Source organism: Curcuma longa, chromosome 19, assembly GCF_044706935.1.
Source record: "Curcuma longa cultivar G26 ecotype Majalengka, Jawa Barat chromosome 19, ITB_CL_G26_1.1, whole genome shotgun sequence".
NCBI lineage: Eukaryota > Viridiplantae > Streptophyta > Magnoliopsida > Zingiberales > Zingiberaceae > Curcuma > Curcuma longa.
Window position 1 is genome coordinate 5,481,702 of NC_133879.1, and position 21,444 is coordinate 5,503,145.

Consider the following 21,444-nt stretch of genomic DNA (forward strand, 5'->3'; position numbering starts at 1 on the left):
TACCTGTGTTATACGACCCTACATTTGGTCTTCCCGACCAGATGGGTCACGACATTATCTTGCTCTACCAACTTCGGCCCTGCGTCTGTTAGCCCGGGATAATGCAGCTGTAGCCTGACCCGAGGATACCTCACCCTCCTGGACTATTTCTCGGGCAACTATTGGTGTCGCTCGTCCCTATTAAGCTCACCCCCTTTCCCCCCGTCTGGCTGAGCTTATTGCCCGGTCGTCCCGTCACAACACCTAACCTGCTAGGTTAGAGGTCACAGCCTTCTCGCCCGGCCAGTTCAGGCCTTTGTTGCTCCTGCCCGAGACAACACCACCCTCGTATGTCATTTCTGGGGCGATTAGCCATCATGCTCGTCCCCGTAGGCTCGGTCCGCACAGCTACCTCATCTAGCTATCACAGGCTAAGACAATACATCTCATAATCCTGCTCCGATAAGCCCCTCTCATCTAGGCACCCATACTCGACATATACATATTGTTCAGTCTGCCCGGTCCGCCCAGCCACTTACTTTGTTCATTCCACCTGGCTAAACCCAGTCCTCACTGGTCCCGGGTACTTTTTCCCACTCCGACAGCAACTCATGCTCAAGTCTCACTAACACCTGACTGCAGCACTGACAGTTAAGCGTGCGAGCGGTTGTGCAGAGGAAGGCTGCGCCCACGTCCCCATACTTCATCCTGTCCTTGTGGCTGCACTTCTATTTACAGCTAAATGACAAAGGTGACATGTAACATCTCGTCGCAGAGCCATCATAGGAGTATTGCCCCTGTCTCCTAGATACTACCCTACCGGCGCAGATGTCAGACACACCCAGAGTTGGTCCCCTCAGATACCACCACGGTCTACCCCTCCTGTCAGAAGGAAGGTTCTCCTCAAAGGTATATTAGCTCGCACGCAGGTATGAATAAAGGATCCAATCTCTGGCATTCGAACGACTACACTGTTTTCTCTACTACTACTGTTCTCTTCACCGGAGAACTGACTTGAGCGTCGGAGTGGCCTGCCGAGATCCCCCGGCGCTAGCTAATCCGTTCGTTCGTGTTCCTTTCACAGGTTCCTCTCCTACCCGGGCCCGCATCGGTTGAGGTTAGTTTGTATATAAATAGACCTCATCTTATGTAAAGGGTAAGAGTGAAATAAGAATTCTTTTAGGTATTTTATTTACATCTTCTTTCATTAGAAATGAACTCATGATAGCTGCGTAAACAGTAAGATCCACAACTCCAATGATTATCTTGAAAGAGATAAATCATTAGTAAATTTATGATATTTTTATTTTCAAAATTACCTAGTGACTTTTGGTATTTAAAATTTGTGATCCGCTGTCATATAATAGCAATCATTTATTATAGGGAAATTAAGTTATTTTTATTTCATAATTTTACTTTTGCTATTAAATTGGTGCCCGGAGTTTGTGTCACCTATTCACAGTCATCCTGGAAGAAGGGTGTCTGTTCGTCTCTTGAGGAGTTGTATTTTTTGCCAAATCGACACATATGAGGTGGAAATCAGTCTTTAGGACACTCTTTATAGGACTGTGTTTACACAATTTCAAGTTTTTTTATACTAATCACTTTTTTTTTTATTTATTATCTATAATGTTGACTAACTGGTGGGATTGTGCAGGAAAGGAAAAGGTGATGATGGATTTGAAACGGAATATTATTGTCGTCCATTATTTTTATGAATTATGCCAAATTTATTTCAATTATTTATATGAATTATGTCAGATTTATTTCTATTATTTTCATGAAGTACGTCAGATTAATTCCTATCTCATATGATTTATATAGTCTTTGGTGTAGGATCTATTTGAGATATGATATTTGAACATACTACACTAACAGCTATCCCTTGCTATGGTTACTTCTTTGTCGTCTTTAATCACTCACAAATTTGGGGAAAAAAATCTACAAATCATTTCTACCATTTTATTTATATGTTGAAGGTAAATGTACTATCTTATATTTATTTAATGCCAACTTAAGTTTTTTTATGCATCAGGTAGTTGGACATTGGGTGCTTATTTTTTCTGGAATGAATTCAGCTTAAATTACTTAATTGCAACCTACAGAAAACCTCAGGTGATTTCTGTATCCTTTTTGGTATCAATTTTCTAAAAGATTTTAATAGTTAATCATTAGCTATTTGAGATTCATCTTAAAAAATCTTCATGGATTTTGTATGAAGGTTTCTATTCTAGATGGAATAGTAATGGGTGGCGGTGCTGGTCTTTCTATACATGGGAGATTCAGAGTTGCCACAGAGAAAGCGGTACAACCTCTTTTAACCTTGTTCTATCATCTGCTGCAGAACCGAATTAGTTGGCTTATTGTTTGCCATCCATTTCATGCTTCATTGCTGCTTGGCCTATCTAATTAATTTTTGGTTTCAAGTATCATTTTTAAAGAATACATTACGTAAGAGAATGTATGTGCAAGTTGAAACATTAATATCCACTCAAGCACACTTATTGCCATTGTCTGTAACTCAATTTGACATCAGTCCAGTCAGTTTTCATTTTGGTCACCGTCCAAGCATTTTTGTTTTGTTAGGTTTCTTAGCCATGGATATTACTTTCTTTTGATAACAAACAATAAACAACTCATGCTTTCTCCATGGAACTTAGGGTTCCAATTGTTCAGCTTCATTGCTTATCCCCTTCCAAACTTTTGATTGGCAAGAACTATTTAAGGAACCATCCTGCAAATTTCTGTTTGGACTTTAATATGTGTGCATTATTTAGGTGCAGTGGCAAATCATCTAATTCATTTGGCTTTGTCTTTCTTAAATAATAATCCTCAAAAGACTTTGCAACTCATGGCAGCTATAAGTTCGCAGTGATGATCCAGTTCTACATTTATATATGGACAAATTTTGTAGACTATGGTACTTTTTATTTTAGCATGATTAAGAAGCATTAAATTTTGATAATGGAAGCAAATTTGTAATCCTTTTAAAGTTTCCTTAATCAGCATTGAGTTGCATTTCACAAATTAGTTAGGGGATGGGTTTGTTTTGTTTAGTTATCAGTTAAAACTCATGCTTGGAGCCCTACTTGTTTTGTGTTTTTTTTTTGCCAAGAAGTTAAGAATAAAGAGCATGCATGCCTCCTTTTCCTACTTGTTACTCAAGTTCGACTTTGGAGATTTCTATTTTATCCATCCGATGAAAAGCCCTAATTCATATGCAACATGGTCTCTGGTAAAGCAAAATCATAGTGTTTTTTCTTTCTTTTGATGTGTGAAACTGAAACTGTATATGTAAAACTGTAAAGGATATCTGAATTGAGTCTACATAATACATTTTTATTTTTATTCGTGTATGTTATATGTGCACATGGACCGATTGGTTTGAATCTTTTCTAATGCTTCCATCTACACATTTTCTGCAGATTTTTGCCATGCCAGAAACATCACTTGGGTTGTTTCCTGATATAGGTGCTTCATACTTTTTATCAAGACTCCCTGGATCTTTTGGTATTGTTAACTGACTTCAACTCTTTTCTTCTTAAATGTAGTGTTGTCTTCTCTTTTGAATTCAACTCCTGAGCAGACCAATTGCTGGATAAAATTGTTTTTTGTATTTCTTAGAATCACCATTATCTTTTGACATGAGGTAGACCCATGGTTTAAAATTTCATTCCGTGCCACACGAAACGAGCGAAATTTGTCATTCTGCTCGACACTGAACACTAAGAAAGCCGTTGTAGGGTCGAGGAGGCCACTGCAATCTCGCAGCGAACTCCACGGGTCGCGGTGGGGACGTCCATGGGTGCGCGGGTGTGATGCAGTTAGGTTAATAATTAAACAACTTAGGTTAATCAACTCCTAACTATAAATAGAATAATCTAAACAGGCTTAATCAAACTCTAATAAAACTATTCCATTAATTATATATATATATATATATTTATTTTAATTTTGAAAATATATAATAAATTTTTTATTTATTTACCAAAGGGAGGCATTGCAATCTTTTTTTTTAATATTTTTTAATATTTTTTATATTTAGATTAAATTTTTTATTTTTAATTAATATATTTTATATTTAAAAAATATTGAAATCATATTGGTACGGTACTGAAACTATACATTCTGATCATAAATTAAAACTCTGATAGAGTTGAGATTTTAAACCATTGGTTGACCGTAACAAAGATCTAAAGGTCTAAATGAATACTTAGTTTAATTTTATATTTGTTGTGATTCATGGGAACAACCCTTTTATTTAAGTTGCTTTTGGACCTAGTAACACTATTTACTCAAAGGTTACCAAATGATTGTCTAATTTAAAGCTCCAATGTACACATAATCTGATGGGAAACTCTCCTTGGTGTGAAATTGACAATTTGGCCCACCTCAACTAGAACCTGCCTTAACCCAATCCAATTGAGACTCCTTATCACCAAATGAATTTAGTTGATAATATGTAGGACCGGGTGTATAGAAATTCTATGCCCGCCTTGCTTGGTATGCATGAATTTAGTTGAAAATATATATTTTATAGATAATCAAAGGTATTGTATATGAACTTTTATCATCTTGACCTAAATCCGACCCACATGAGCAGCAGAGTGGGGCAGAAATGTTGAAGAAGGATTTATCCTATAACTCATATGCTATCCGACCCAGCTTCTTATATAGGGAGGGGGGATAGGGGATGTGAATTGAAAAACCTGCCTCACCACCCCACCTCACCCTCTTGCTAGCCTTTACTAGGATTTTTTCTTATACCTTAAGTTTTGTGCCTTAGGGATTAGATAATTCAGAGGTTGTATTGAACAATCCTATCGAATCAACCAACTTTATGTTCTCAACCCCCTTTTATCAAAACACAAATAGGGAAACCTATTAAAACAAGAGAGATGTTAGATGCATTTGATTAGTGTCTTTGCTTTGAATCTCAAGTAAGACCAAGAGATTAAGTGTGTTATACAGGGAAAGAATCATCTAAGTAGAGTTGTCTCCACCTAGAGCTGACAATATTAGACAAGACCCAACTTGAAACACGATTAAGAGATAAAATTCAAAAGGATACAACACAACCTAAATAAGCAAATGGGTTGACACGAATAGACTTGTTTATATAACATCCTTTAAATTAGTTTATTGCTGAAACTTAAATTCCATATATATTTTATGAAATCTAACATTAATTAATTTATTTCCCAAAGTTTCATATGCATTAATTTAACTATAATTTGCACAGTCCCCTTATTCTTATATAAGGGAAATAGTTATCTTTTGTCTTCCTCTCTTTCACTTTAGCTATTTTATGCATCCTCAAACATTTGCAGAAAATTTATTTTTAAAATATTGATAATTTTAGTAATTCTTTATGAAATCTCACAACTTATCAAATTAATATTATTTTTTATAATTATCTTGTATAGCTTTTTATTAACCAAATGACAAAGATTGTTTATGCCACGATTAACATAGCACCACAGAAATTGCCACCCTTATCTCCATCTTGCAATAAAAAAATGAAAGATGCATGTTTTATATTAATGGTATGTACATTAAGGTGCATAACATCCTTTAAATTAGTTTAATTATATTATGGAAATCTAATGTATTATCGATGTACTCAATTCTAGTTATCCTCAAACATTTAGTAAGTTTGCTAGCTAGCTGATCATTCGAGCTGAAAAATAAAATAATGATTTCATTAGATTGCACTTTCTTTCTCTTTGATGAATTGACAATTGATTTTTATACGTTCTATTCTCTCATAAAATATTTGATTAGAGGCTATGTACGTAAGAAACTTAGCTATCATAGTAGAACTTCAGTAGCTCTATGAGAGCATTGCTAAATGCATCTATCAATTGACTTAAATAAGCACATATGTTGCTAGGGCTATGACCCTATGCTCTATACTCTATACTGTCTTTGACTTAGCTATAATATTATGTCTTGCTCTTCTAGAAAATTAGCTTACCTTCGAAAAGAACACAATATCGATGTTGATAGATTATGAGTGTGCCTTACAATTTGAAGATGTCCTCGACTGTGAAACAAGAGATCTTTTCCGAATACTCAAGGGATTTCAGAATTCTTAGGGATGTTTCTAAAAGTTAATTTTGTAACTATTAGCTAATTTAGTTTTCATAGCAGTTCTCTTACTTTTTGAGATCAATTAGTGACTTCCCTGTTCTGGTACTAATATAAGATTATTATCCATAGATCTGTAACGTACTAGTCTCCTTATATATATCAAGTATATACCAAGAATATTTCAGCAACCTCTATTCTAAAAAAAGTACATATGTTTATCTAAGTCTTCAATCTTGCAATCCCAATAACAAGTGTCATAATGTCATCGACCTATACCATAAGAGAGATGTCTTTTTGACCAAGAGAGTAGATGAAATTGAGTGATCTATCGTACCCTTGGTCATACTATATTAAAGAAGAGCATAGCTAAACTTTGTAAACCAAACCGTTTAGGATCACTTCAACACATACAATAATTTTTTTAACTTGCATACTAGGTTAGTCTCCCCTAAAGTAATAAACTTCTATATAAACCGCCTTAATAAGATTACCATGTGATCCGACTTAGGTTCTCTGTCATTAGGGCAGGGGCTCCTAACTTGGGTATGCTAGCCCGACTCCTTTCCTTAGAAGTAGATCCTCACTCTCCCTGATTTCCTCGTAAGTCTTCTATCTCAACGTCTCAGCTTGAACTTCCTACAAATAATACCAAAATGATCCGATCGAGATCAGGAGATGGGTTGATTCCTTGGTGCATCTATACCCGAATTCTTTAGGTAGGCCGGATGTGCATCAGGTCGACTCCTCTAGGGTCAACTTTTGTTGGGTTGGCTCCTGTCGGGTTAGCAGTTGTTGAGTCGAGCAATGCAAGGACTCTAGGGCACCTGGTGAGCAAATGTTTGACTATGGTGAAGGTGTCAGGCGATGGTGAATTGGTAAAGAAAACTAGCACTGAAAAAGAGTTAGAAGGGAGACCAAGACGAAACTTGGTGAGACTCCTCTGATGCTTAAGCAAAATTGTAAAGGAGCGCTTGAAGGAGAAAATAGTAAAGAAGTGAAATAGCATGTCTTAATGTATCTTTCGATGCTAACACCATTATCTTATATAGGGAGTGAAGGGTGATTAGGATTCCCAAAGGATGCACATATTTCTTCGTCATCAAAGGGCGCACCCTTCTCTAACAGGCGCCATCATAACCGCTTTGTTGCATTCGAGCTCGGGAGTGATCTGACTGGTCGGACTCGAGCTCGGTCGTGTGTCGGGTTGACTTGAGTTGAACTTGGCCATGGGTTGGGTTTATTTAGCCTGAGCTTTGAAGAGTCGATCTAGTTTGACTTGAGCTCACCGTGAGTTAGGCTGACTTGACCTGAGTTGCAGCTTGAGTCGACCCGATTGGGCTCCGCATTGATCGAGTCCTGGATCTGCCATGTGGCTCCTGACGTTCTTGTCACATCACAAGTTCTCCTCCAAGTTTAGTCGAACAAGGAAATATTCTAACTGATTAGGCGATTGTTGCTTCAACAACTCAGGACTCCTAACATCATAGTCCAAGTGGCTTACTTTTCCCGAGGATTAAGGTAACCTGTCACGCCACCACACTTCGGTAATCCGCTAAATCTGTTGGCCCATCTGCTGATAAGGTCCTTCCCACTGTGGTTTCAGCTTCCCGACTTCGCCTGTAGGCTGCACCTTCTTCCACACATCTCCACTAGGAAAATAATTTTCCCATTGTAGGCTTGATACATTTGCTGCTTGTATGCCTTGAGACGGACTACAACCCTATCCCATGTTTTTGCCATAAGATCCAGCTCGAGCAGTCACCTTTTTACATTCGCCTCGTCTAAGAACCAACTCGGGTAGACTCCGTGCCAATCCCTATAGGGATCATTGCCTCCCCGCCATACACCAAATGAAAGGGAGTCATCCCTGTTCCTTCTCGAGGAGTAGTACAGTAGGACCAACGGATGCTCGACAATTCCTTACCTAACTTCCCCCGACATGGTTGAGCTTGATTTTCAAACCTCAGACTAGCCCTCTGTTAACCATCTTTGCCTTACCATTGCTTTATGGATAGACTACTGAGGTGAATGACTGTTGTATGTCAAGCTATTAACACCACTCTCGGAGTCTCCACTCCAAAAATTGCCTCCCATTGTCAGAAACAGCTTACGAGACACTCTATACCTGTAGATAATATTCTTCTAAAGAAACTTCAGCACGACCTCCACCGTAAGCTGAGCTAAAGGCTTCACCTCCCTGAATGGCCTTGTGGGGCTGCTCAATCTGGGCTCCCAACTCCACTTGAACAATGATGTCCTCTACTGTCCAGTTAGAAAGCACATTATTGACCCTACTGACTTGGTGTTGGGATCGTCTCGATGCGTTGCACGTGTTTGCACGTTTCGTAAACATGCGCAGTGAAAATAAATTAATAATTAAATTTAATTATTACAATACACGCATGCAAATACATGATACAACAGGTACAAGACATGACTTAAATTTAAAATTTTCGAAATAACAATTATTCTACGCGTACCTGATAGATGACATTGAGCGGGGTTGACATCAATCGAGCGGTCTTTGTCGAAGTTTCGCCTCTACTGGTGATCCATGTCAAGCTCTCGTTTGGACGGCTTCCGAAGTCATGAATCACATCACCGTCTTCGGTAATAGCCGACGATCGACAACAATCAATACGAGAGAACTTAATTTCGAAAACACACAACAACACTTGTCGCGACTGTTTTCTAGGGCTTTTTAACTATCACCAGTAATCGTATTTTCGCTGTAGTTTTCGATGGTCAACTTTTGACCGTCGATGTGGGGCAAATAGTCAGAACCTTTCGGATATTGATGAAACAATAGTCATCGAACTACCAAGATTAATCGACAGTAGTTGGACAACTCTTCACAAGAGTTGTCATCGACGTTCCCTTCACCCATGGCTGCTGCCCACGAGGAAGGATAAGCTACCGCCCACAAGAAGAACAACCTTCCGTCTACGGGAAACACAACTACTGACGTCCATTATCGGCTTGTGTTTCACTTCTTCCTCCGGCGGTCGACTGTCCACGGGAGAACCCAGCTATTGGCGTCCAACACTGGTCGAAGCTTAGGTTTTCCTTTTTTCCTTTCCATCAGTCGGCAGCCATTAGGAGAATCCGGACTACCGACGTCCAACGTCGGGCTGCACGATGATTAGGGATTCGACACTTGGGCTCCGATCGCTCAAGGTGTGGGAAGAGAAAGGAGGACAGTGTCGGTTTGGGTTTTCCAATCCGGATCTATCCGGATCTGGAGTTGTCTCACGATCGGCCATGGGAGCAAGGGAAGATCACGATCTGGTGAAAGGAAGGCGGCACTTACGCGATGCTTAACTTCCCTTGTTCTTCGGACCGGCGATGCTCCTTCACAAGGAAGAAACCGATTGGCCGGCGCTTTGGGAGAAGATGCGATCAGGGAAGAGGAGCCGGTGGCTTTCGCGCGATTAGGAGGGTATGGGTTTGGTCTCGTGATCACGCCGTCGGAAGGGTTGCGCCGCGTAATCGGGAAAACAGGGGCCGGCGACGCTCGCAAGGACTGAGAGCCGGCGGTGCTCGAGCTAGAGTTTCCAATCGCGAGCCCTTGAAGAGGCACGACGCGCGCTCAGGGAGGAAGGCCACCCCTTCAGCTAAAATCACAATCTCTTCTTATTTGAGAAGCTACAATGCGCGATTTAGGATTTTTGCGACGCGCCATCGGGTGAACCGAAGAAAAAAAACCCAAAGAAAATCGGATTATCCTAAACCAGGTTGAGCCCTAGTCACTGTAGCGAACCGGTACTATAGCAAATCGAATTTATTTTAGTTCAAAACTAAATCGTTTGGTTCAATAATCAAACGACCTCAAATTTGACCAAACTAATTTTGTTCATTTCGTCTTTACAAGATGAAGCCCTTCATTACTTTTGATTTTGCTAAAATATCTTCCATCATAAACCAAACCAAGTTGGTTCAATTTGATTTAAAATCGAATCATTTGGTTCAATAACCAAATTACCTCCGATTTGAACCAAATTAATTTTTTTATTTCGTCTTCATAATATGAAGTCCATTATTTTGCCTTTGTCTGGTCCAACCAGACTTTATTTCTCTCGATCTGAGAATCTAATTCTCAATCTTGTTTTAAGTCATTTGGATAACTTGTAGTGCGTGTGACTCAATAGGTTCTCGGTTATGTTGGTCGTTCGTAATTAACCATTAATTGCGGAATGATTATGAGTGACATCTGGTAGTACATCATGATTCCAATTGATCAAAAAATCAACGATTGATTCCAGAACTATTTCTAAACCCTTCAGCAGCTATAATGAAATGTGTCTCATTCCTTTCACCGTCTTATACCCGCTTAGTTCAGGACATGGTCTATATGTGTCAGTCCCTACTAAGCTGACTATCGTCACACCTAGCCCAAGTTTGCTTTCTTGTCCTTTGGATTCAAGTTACTTGTACATGTGTCCAAGAGTGTCGTACTCTTGACATGTGATGCTTTGGCTAAAGACTTTTAGTAACAAACCTAACAAGCGGCCGCAGGGTATACATCTCCTTTTTCAAGGAGCGGTGAATCCTTTATGGGCTATCCAAATACTTTCGGGCACTTCGACTTATACCCAATCATCCCGGATTCACACCTCCTCAGAGATGTTTGCTTAAGATATCAAAGTATAAGCCTCCATAACCAAGGTGACTTGAATAACGTAAGTCAAAGGAAACTTGCACTTAAGCTACACTGAGATCTTCATTGACATATGTATAGAACCATATGAAGTCTCATGGCAGGTCACTCCAATAAACTAGTTATCTTTAACTAGCACTTATATTTAACTCTCAACATCCAATGTCTCCAGCCAGCAAGATTAGTTGTTTGGTAAACCAAGGAGTTTAAAACGTGCTAGTCTCAATAGAATCGATGGCGTCCGTTCTCATCAATTCTCGATTAGGGATAATTTCAATACATTCATAATTGCATATGTAGAGATGCTCACTAGTTGTGATCCAATCATAAATTCTCTCATGCTATGAATCGTATTGCGGACATTCAGTAAATGAGTTTAAGATCTAATCAAACACATAGAAAATGTGCACTCAAATAGTGAATTGCTATTTATTCAATAAATAGTATAACTATAAGGCGATTGCCTTAGGACACCTCTCAATATAACACCTGGCTATCAGTTTCATCCACAAATAGGTCTCACTTTGTAGCAACCTTTTGGTCAATCAGATTCCATTCCAATTGACCAATCTCCTTGGTCAATACGGATTTGACTGTCTCGTTTGGATCTAACTTGGATCACACTCCATGTGTACCTTTGATCGACCGGATTCATTTTCAATCGCTCATACCTCCTAAATCTGTCGGCTTCAAACTTGTTCAAAGTACCAGATCTATTTTCGGTTGATTGGAGTTTCGGTCGCCTAGAACTCTGACTCAAGTATACTAAGACCAAGTCCGTCTAAGCAGAATTCTAGCCCTCGTTCCAATTACAAGTTGACTCAACTCATCTCATAGACCTTACTTGAGTAGACTTCCTCCCGACTTCTCATCCCTCTGATGCACCAAACCCTTCTAGCTCACTCCTAGTGCTTCTCACTCTAATAGTGTATTATCCCACCAATCCTCTCATCCTTTAAATGCACCGAGTCCGTCAGCTCACTCCTCGTACCATCCTTCTTGCATGTTTGCGTCTTTTGCTCTTGGTACCTCTGTCTCTAATACTCTTCGTCTTTTCAGTCCCTCAGGTGTCCCGCCCCTCTCCGTACTGCCATGGACCTTGAGTCATTGAGTGTTCCTATGTGTTCTTCTAAATCTCTATACACTTAGACACACATATCAAATAATAAAGCAAAGCCTAATTTAAACCCTATTGCCCAAACATTAAAACCGTGGCCAAATCACTCTGAGTTCTAACAGAATTATGGTAGAAATTCGTAGCAGTCACATGCACACAGTATTTAGTGACTTCAACTCAGAATAGACAATGTTAAGGGACACAACAGTAAGCAGTTTATCCAAGCTATCTTGTATCACTCGAACCTCTAAAGTGCTGGAAGTTGTCTCCAGAATCAGTTGTAAAATCCTGAAAGCAACCGTGAGTGGTCATCAGTATCTAATTGATGCAATTGGATGTGATTATTCATAGGCCTTAGAGATGAAACTCATATACAAGTCCCTAGCTTGTATCTAAATATTATAGTAGGAGAGAAACATCAAAAGACCCATTAGTCTAGGGTCAATCGATTGCCCACTACCATATGGCTTTGATGGACTTAAGAATCTCAGTGGCTAGATTAATGAGATATTTTAGTTGACCTGGACCCATGAGCTAAACTTTAATTGTTACGATCCACGATGCATAGTTCTTCCAATTTTGTTTCTTTCTAGTAATTGTCATGGTACTGGAAAGGCTTTGGAAAAAAAAAAAGTGGTTAGGAGGAGATAGTTGAGGAATTCACCAAATAAGGCTTTGGAGACACTAACATTTTTCTGTTTATTAATAAAGGAGATAGGTGATACAGGTCAGTTCAGCTACAACAACTTGACTCAAACCTAAATAACGATCCAGGAAGGTGCAACAACAAGAGAGGTAACAAGCTTCCTTAGCTAGGTTGATATTGATCTTGTTTGTGAGGAGGTAGTTGAGCTTAATGTGGGAGAGCAATGAACATGCTTCCTTTTTTCCTATTGTTATCCAAAGAACAAATCCAATGTTGGGGGCTCCGACGTTGGCTCTCATGAAGGTAGATTCAAAAACAAATTCCATCGTTGATCCAGGAGAAGAATTTGATTGTTAATCTAGAAGAAGCTGATGTCAATCTCCTTGGAGCTTTTGATGCCAATTGAGATATGATGCTAGTCTCAACCTTGCTATTGATGCCAATCACCAACAGAGTCTGTGAACAGCTAGGTTTGCTATATTATTTTGGCACTGGCTAGGATGTTGTTGTGCTAGTCGAGGTCCACAAATTCATATGCATTGGTGGCATTTGTGCTTTCATTTAAACATGGGCAATCATACAAAGTCGAGAAGGTGGCTATTGCAATTTCTCTAGTTGACGATGCAGGTAACATTAGCAGTGTGTCCAAAAGCTACGAGTTCAAGTAAACTCAAGCAAGTTTCAAAATCTCTTCAGCAAAGGTGGAATCCGCCACCCTAGCGGCCCCATACGGTCGGCCCTATGACTATCTGTGAGGAGGTAAATCAAGAAGCTGCAGATGATCACGACAAGATTCAAAATCTCAAGTCATGTCAAAGTTTCAATCTTTGATTGGAACTATACTATTTCAGTATTGTGCTGATGTTTCAACCCATAGTGCTGGTAATGGATTAAAGTTGAAGAAGGAAGGAGATAAAGCATAGGAAGGAGACATTATTTGTGTCGAATATGATTTTAAATCTTGTACCATGCCGAACAAAATAGTTGAAACATATCATTCCGGTAAATTACCAAAACTCGATATCATCCAACACCCATCACAGATAATGTTTCTTTCCTTTGTTTCATCTTCTTCCTCCTTCAACCTCCAATTTGTTACCTACACTGTGCATCGAAGAGTCGACAAAATATTGGAAAAACATCTTTCCAGTCAAAGACCAAAATTACTACACGACCCAAGGTTTTGAACTTTAGTGCTGAGTGATATCGAGTTTCAGTGATTTACTGGAAGATAAGTTTCGACCGTTTTGCCCGACATGGTACAAGATTTCAAATCATGGACTCAATCATGTTACCAAGAGGTTAGGGTAATCATCTAGGTTTTCTCTTCCACCTTTGTGTATTGTTAATGAACAAAAATATTACAACTAGGTGCTTGATACTAATAATATTTACATTTATGTTTCTAACAAAGAGAATCGGTGAATTCAAGTTTATATAACTGCCTATGTTAGCCGACCGCTATGTTAGGATGTGGCTTTGTGGGTGGATGTGGAAGGATTATCAATCAATTTGCTCAGATTAGTCAGAAACTAACATCTTTGCATAACTATTATCTGCTTGATGTCTCCTTTTTCCCAACTCAATTCCTGACCCAGTGGCCAAGCTAAAGAATCGACCTAGGATTTTCATCTCGCCATCTTTTTCTTTATCATTTTCATTAATTTAATTCCGTCGAAGAATTTGATGCTTATGAGGACTCAAGCTTTCCCTGAAATTCTAGATTATGTAACCATTGCTTAAAAACATCGTGTTTTAATGACTCCTGTCTCTAATTTGAACTAAATTATGCCCTCAGAACTTGAAACCTCTTTCTTATGATAATCAAAATCCTGCATAATCTAAGTTTCCTTCTAATATTCCTTATGTGAGAACAAGGAAAGAAAGAGTAGAGTAGTTATACACTGTCAAATTTTACCTCTTTTGTTTAGGGACATGAAATATTCTATTATTAGTATTATGGGAAGCACAACTCGGAAATGTTGTCGTTAAAGGACATGATTCTTAATACTCTTTTAAGACAACTATATTATGGATTTTTCTTGTATTTTTTTTTTAAATTCCTTTGCAGGAGAATATGTTGGGTTGACTGGTGCAAGATTGGATGGATCAGAAATGCTTGCTTGTGGCCTTGCCACTCACTTTGTCCCTTCTATGGTAAATTGTCCTGTGACAAAGACTACGTTCTCCATTTGTTATGATATACATATTTACCTCAATTTGAATTGCTCTTCTTCTATCAAGTTTCTTTCATGTTTTGGCTGCTTGTAGAAAATCTTAATGGCTATGTGCATCACTGAGTGTTCATGTTGGTTAACAGAAATTGGCATTATTAGAAGAAGCACTAGCAAAGGTGGATACTTCAGATCATTTTTCTATCTGCTCAATTATTGATCAATTTTCAAATAATGTGCCTGTGAAAGAAAGCAGTGCTTTTAAAAGGTAATTTCTGGTAAATATAATATATTGCATCTTTCTCCTTTCTGTATGTTCTGCAACCTTCCAAGAACATACCTTGTCTTCCATATTTCCTTCTTTGCCATCATTGTCTATTTACTGTTTCTGGATGAAACAAAATGATTTACTACCCAAATTGCCACCAAAGGATTCTTGTTAGAGAAAAAAATGAACTTTATGTCAGGATGTTAGCCTCCTTTGGTTGTTGTCACTGTCATGAGTACCAATTCTTTGTTATATAGATGATTATTGTCTAAACGATGATGGAAAAGTTTGCGATTTCAAACAGATTACCTAAATACAATTTTACGCTCTTTATCCTTTTCTATTTTCATGCGATCTCTATTTTTTCTGTCTCATCCTTTTTAATACACTTCAATGGATTCTGTAGGTTGGATGTGATTGACAAATGCTTCTCAAAGGAAACAGTCGAAGAAATTTTGTCTTCCCTTGTAAGTTTGATTCGCCATTATCAGACCCTTGCCAGTGGCTATATTATTCCAGTTCTAGACTTACTTTGTACTCTCTAACATTTAAAGTGCCATTGAGTGCATATCTCTTCTTAGTATATCTGTTTTTTAAAGTTAATTATAATTATTGAAGGAACTGGAAGCTGTAAATGCAGCTGATGAGTGGATTAAGGGTGCAATCCAGTCCTTGAAAAAAGCATCTCCGATCAGTCTGAAAATTACTCTAAGAGCGGTATGAGTAATGGTGCTATACCTTTTTTTTCACCTATCTGATCATTCATATAGTTAATAGAGGACTGTAAGTAAGAAAGTATCTTCTGTTTATAAACACAGTTCAATTTTCAGTGAAGAAACATACTTTTTCTGTTGGATGGCATCCTCTTGCTCTGAATATGTTGTGAATTTTATTCCTTCCACAAACTTGAGCTTTTACATGCCAGTGGAAAGTTCAACTTTGCCTTAACCTTGGCGAAAAGCAACTCAGATTTCTCACTATCCAGTAATAATTGACTGGAGCCTTTGATTGGCTAATTGACCTCTAGTTTGAGCCGAATTGGCTAATTGTCATCATTTCCATCTGATTTAATACTGTGTTTATTCTTGTGTTGATCAGATCAGAGAAGGACGAACACAGGGAATTGGCCATTGCTTAATTAAAGATTATCGACTGTGTTGTCATATTTTGCGTAAAGAAGCTAGTAAAGATTTCTTCGAGGTAAAAGATTTTAGATTTCACATCACATTTTCTGCACTGAGAATTGCTCGTTATTTTACGGTGGCTTTATAGATCATCATAAGCTTCTACCAACCAGTCATGGATCAGTTTTAATGTAATATTTCTAAAATTTCAACTTCCACTGCAGGGTTGCAGGGCTTTGTTGGTGGTTAAAGATAAAAATCCAAAGGTTGAGATCCCTATCCTGTCTTTGTTTCAGTAGTATTCTCGACGTAAGTTTTGTTAAAACATAAGCACAATGACTGCTAGTTGATCTCGCCTCCTGTTATGGTTGCAGTGGGAGCCTTCTCGATTGGATTTAGTTGATGATAAAGTGGTGGATAACTATTTTTCTGCAGTCGATGACGCAAACTGGGAGGATCTAAGACTCCCTGCCAGACCTGGGTTATCGTTCAAATACGGGTCAAAATTGTAAGATTGTATTTTAGATACGATTGTCATGATGACAGGCTACTATTGCATGCATCTATTTGTTTAGAACTGGAGAAGAGAAAATAGGTGTGGAATGACTATTAGCATGTATACGCAAAGACAGAGAAAAGTTAATCATATATTTAATTTGTTTAGGGCTACTATGTATTTCATATTAAATGTAATTATAAACACAATTTAAATTATTAATATAAAATATTAAATCTTAGATAAAAAAATATCACGGAAAAAGAAAATAAACTATTTATTTTGTTAGTGAAGTTGAGAATATCGTCCATGAAAAAGTGGGCAATAGATTTTTCTACCAATGATATTTTTAGTATGTTAAACAATAATAAAATAAAAAGATTCATTGGCTAGTCATCAAGTAAAATTTATGCTTAGCCAACAAAGAGAATGAATCAACTATAAGGAAAGTTGAACATCATAAGGAAGAATTATTTTTCTTGTTCTCGATTGTTCTAAATCTAGATAGATATGTGCAACCCAAGAGACAACCCAAGCAAAATTTGCGGATTGATTTATATAATGGCTGTAAGGAGTTGGGATAACTTCAAATTTGAATGTGCATTAAGTAGCAAGTCTTCTCTCCCCCATCGTGTTGAAACATGTTTCTTTGTCATTAAAAGATGAAACTGATCTATATTGGATATGCATGAACTATTGATTCATGTAATACAAAATAAAAACATAGAAATAACTCGCAGTGATGCCCCTTCTTATCTTGTGTTCTTTGTGTCTGCTGTCACCAGAATGATCACAGTGAATCACCCTCTAATCCACGAACCAAATCCAAATCCCTTTGAGCAGGCTGCCCTTTTTTCTATTGCAAAGAATACATCTCTCCCTCTCTAATCGGAATGCTATTTTTTTCTACATGGACACATCCTTCTAATAAAGTGAGAATTGTGGACGCTCTAGTTGCAACTACAACCCCTCTATTAATATCTCCTACTCGTTCAAGTCAAGTTACAAAGACTAAATAAAAATATTTAATTCATACATAAGAAAAAATAGTTCGTACGAAGAATAAATTTTTAAGAAAGTTGGTATACTTTTCATAGCTGCCCTCCAAGAGACATTAATATCTTGTATTACCCTAGATTAAATCATTTACATCAATAAAATATTTCTAATCCCTCACAAATGACTATTATATCAAGAGTATGTCTAATATCTTCGATCAATACAATTATTCACAATCATATTTTATGTACTCAACAAAAATATATAATTGGTCAATCAGTGAATCAATACCAAAGATGTAAATTCATTTTAATCTTTAGCTAGAATCTATTCATTTTAATCAGTTACTTTCTTAGTCATGTTTCATACACTGAATCATTCATAGTTAATAGGATACCTGTTAAAGTAGCAATCCATGATTAAAACTTTAAGCAGATAGTTAAATAATCACTTAGGGTAAAATTGAAATTAACTTATAATCTCAAGGGTCTTACATAGTAGAGATGCAGTGATCTATTCTCCTACTACTCTTATTGTCGTTATGGTATATGTGGCATGATTCACATGCTACGATATTAATCTCTTTATTATTAAAGAGCGCATGTTTTTCTCATTTTTAATATCATACATATTTTGATCTAGATATTTCCAATGTCTAATCCTGAATTCAACTCATGAATTATAATATAACCTCCAGCAGGTTCAGCAAATGGTGGGCATATTCACTCCGATCTATTAATTCATAAATAATCTCATCTTGATACAACTATTAAAGCGACCCTAACTTACAGGTATGTTTCCATTCACAACTCTTTAGTTTTTCTATAAGTAATAGTCTTACCTCTATTTATACTTAATCAATAGAGATGATTGTCCGTATGAAAGGATTACCTGCCAACATGCTCACCGAAATTTTATCCAAATATAATAAAGACATATACACTAAATAGATTATAACATTTCAAAAATAATCATCTTACATTATCTGATTACCTTACAATACATTATGTTCTTCTAAATCCAAAAGACTTCACATATCCTTGAAATGACTCTCTAGTCAATGACTCAATGACTTAGTAAAAGGGTTTGCAAGCATAACACATATAGGGATATACTCAAGAATTATATTTTTCTTAGTAACTCTATCCCTTATAAAGTTATACTTTATAACTATGTGCTTGCCCTTACTGTGATATTTAAGATTCTTAGAAAAAAACTATAACAACTTGATTGTTAGAGTACACTATAACATGACTCTCATTGTCCTCAGTAATCTTCAAATACTTCAAGAACTTTCTTAACTAGATAGTTTTTTGCACAACTACTAAACTTTTTTATTCATCTCGGTTATTTCTTCAAGAGTCTTAGGATACATACTTTTACTTAGAATAGTATATTTCGTTATAGGTGTTTGTTCAATGCTGCAATCTGACATATTGAAGTGTTATAGCATCTTAATAATACAAGTCTCTTGAGACACTCAAAAGGATTTTTTATCAATCTCTCATGATCTTTACTTCTAAAATGTACTCAACTTTTCCCATATCTATTATGTCAAATTGTAATGAAAGTCATGATTTAATTTCTATTACAAATTTTGTATCACTTCCAGCTATTAACATATCATCAACATATAATGATAAGATGACAAATCTTCCTTTTTCCTTTCTTATGTAAACACAATGATCCTCATTAATAATTTCAAAACTATAAGATAAAATGACTTTATTAAATCATATGTTCCATTGTCTTGATGCTTGCTTTAAATTATATATAAACTTTTTAAGGCTACATACTTTATTCTCTTGGCTTTCAATAATATAACATTTTAGCTATGCTATATAGATTTCCTCATTAAATTTACTATTAAAGAATTTATATCGATCTGATATAATTCTAAGTCAAAATTTGATACTATAGCTAAATTGACACGAATTGATATAAATTTCACAACAGGAGAAAATGTCTCTTTAAAATCAATACCCTTTTGTTGGGATATCCTTTTGCAACTAGACGAGATTTATATTGATTAATTTTGAAAATCCACTTATTTCTAATAGTCTTTCGGTCTGGAGGAAGATCGACTAATTCTCAAATTTAATTCTTTTTTATAAATTTCATTTCTTCACTCATTGCAATTTTTCATTTTTCTCTAGCAGTGCATTTCAATGCTTCCTCAACAATTCAAAATTTTTTATCAACTGGGCGAATCATTAATGCTTCATTCTCAATGTCAAATTTTTTATGAGGAATAATCTTACAACTACTTTTTCGTAGGTTGGACTGTTAAGAACTCAGCTCATTAATTGGTAAATCACTCTTACTAAGTTGACTAGCTTCAGACATCTCTTATGATACCTCTATCATTGATAAAGTATCATCTTCCTCAAATAGTGGAATAACTTTATCAATGTCACCTTTCATTGGGAACTTAGTTTTGAGAAAAATTACGTCTCTCGATTCTATTTTGGAAATGGTTCAATCTTGTTGTTCACCAATAAAAACATAACATTTGGAGATCTCAGAATACCTTATAAAGATAGACTTTTTACCCCTAAGTATTACTTTTTCATATTTGTGAGTAGTATCATGAATATAAGCAACTGACTCCCAAAGTCTTAGATTATTCAAATTTGATTTTCTGTCTATCTAGCGTTCATATGGAATAGAAAAAATAGATTTAGAAAGCACTCGGTTAAGTATATAGGTTGTTGTTAATAATGCATCTCCCCAATAGGAAATTGGCAAATAGCTTAAATTATTATAGACCTAACCATATCTAAAAGAGTTCGATTTCTTCTCTCAGCAATCTTATTTTATTATGGAATTTCTGGGATCGTTAGTTGTCTAATAATCTCTTTATCATTATATATTGTCATAAACTAATCAGACAAATATTCACTCCCACCGTCAGAGCATAACAATCTAATACTTTAGATTTATGAAGAATTAAATAACATTAACTTAAAACATGTGAAGTCATCAATGAAAGATAATGAAATATAAACCTCCAATGTCTAGCTTTCATATTCATCGGACAATAAATATCTAAATGAATTAATTGCAACGATGATTCAACTTTAATAGTCTTACCAAATAGTTTCTTAGTTAGTTTTCTAGTAAGATAATGTTCATGCACAGATAAATTTATCTTAATATGAATGCCTAGCAGACCCTCTTTTGTTAATTTATTCATATGTTCTTTGATATGCCCTAATAGCATGTCAACATCATCTTTAATATTAGCATCACTAATAAGACCAATGTGTGAAAACAGCCATCAATTTCATAGTTAATATCTAGTTCTACATTAAGAACCATGAAATCATTCGTTACAAAACCATATCTAATTAATACAAAGTTAAGATGAAGTTTTATACATCGCCTATAAAAATTTATACAATATCTCAATCTAAGAAGATAATTAATAGAAACTAATTTCCATACATAATCTCAGGAGGATAAAGGGAATCATGTAGCCATCACGTAGGTTGAGTCTGCAAGTGTCAACTCATTTGACTTCAATCCTTTTATTGTTTATGTTGGCGACTCGCTGCAATGCGCATGTTTATATATTTTGAAAATGTACGCAGCGGAAATAAATAAATAATTAAATTAATTATTATCACAATACATGCATGCAAAGTAGGAAATAAATAGTGTACAAGGTATGATAGAAAATTAAAATTTTCTGAATAATAAATTATTCTACGCACGCAATTAAAATTTATAGAGAATTAAATAATTCTGTGCATACCTTTCCGATGACGTTTGAGCAGGATTGGTATCAATCGAGCGGTCCTCGTCGAAGTCCTGCCTCTACTAGTGATCCATGCTAAGCTCTCGTCTGGACAGCTTCGGAAGCCATGAGTCGCATCATCGTCTTCGGTA

General features: G+C 36.5%; 1 protein-coding gene across 1 annotated transcript; it reads left to right on the top strand.

Moving 5' to 3' along the window:
* The first annotated feature begins 807 nt into the window (after window positions 1–807).
* On the top strand, window positions 808–16,727 carry LOC141812463 (3-hydroxyisobutyryl-CoA hydrolase 1-like). The gene is made up of 12 exons (XM_074700455.1): window positions 808–875; window positions 987–1,063; window positions 2,015–2,094; window positions 2,201–2,284; window positions 3,405–3,489; window positions 14,564–14,649; window positions 14,813–14,934; window positions 15,341–15,401; window positions 15,553–15,651; window positions 16,033–16,134; window positions 16,283–16,324; window positions 16,433–16,727. The coding sequence occupies exons 1-12, from the start codon at window positions 808–810 to the stop codon at window positions 16,568–16,570; spliced, it is 1,044 nt and encodes a 347-aa protein (XP_074556556.1). The 3' UTR covers window positions 16,571–16,727.
* Window positions 16,728–21,444: the final 4,717 nt, after the last annotated feature.

Excerpts from the sequence above, each read along its gene's own strand:
- LOC141812463 (XM_074700455.1), top strand. The coding sequence starts at position 808 with ATGTCAGACACACCCAGAGTTGGTCCCCTCAGATACCACCACGGTCTA. Across the intron at positions 2,285-3,404 it reads GAGTTGCCACAGAGAAAGCG|ATTTTTGCCATGCCAGAAAC; the intron begins GTACAACCTCTT and ends CATTTTCTGCAG. Across the intron at positions 15,402-15,552 it reads AAGAAATTTTGTCTTCCCTT|GAACTGGAAGCTGTAAATGC; the intron begins GTAAGTTTGATT and ends TAATTATTGAAG.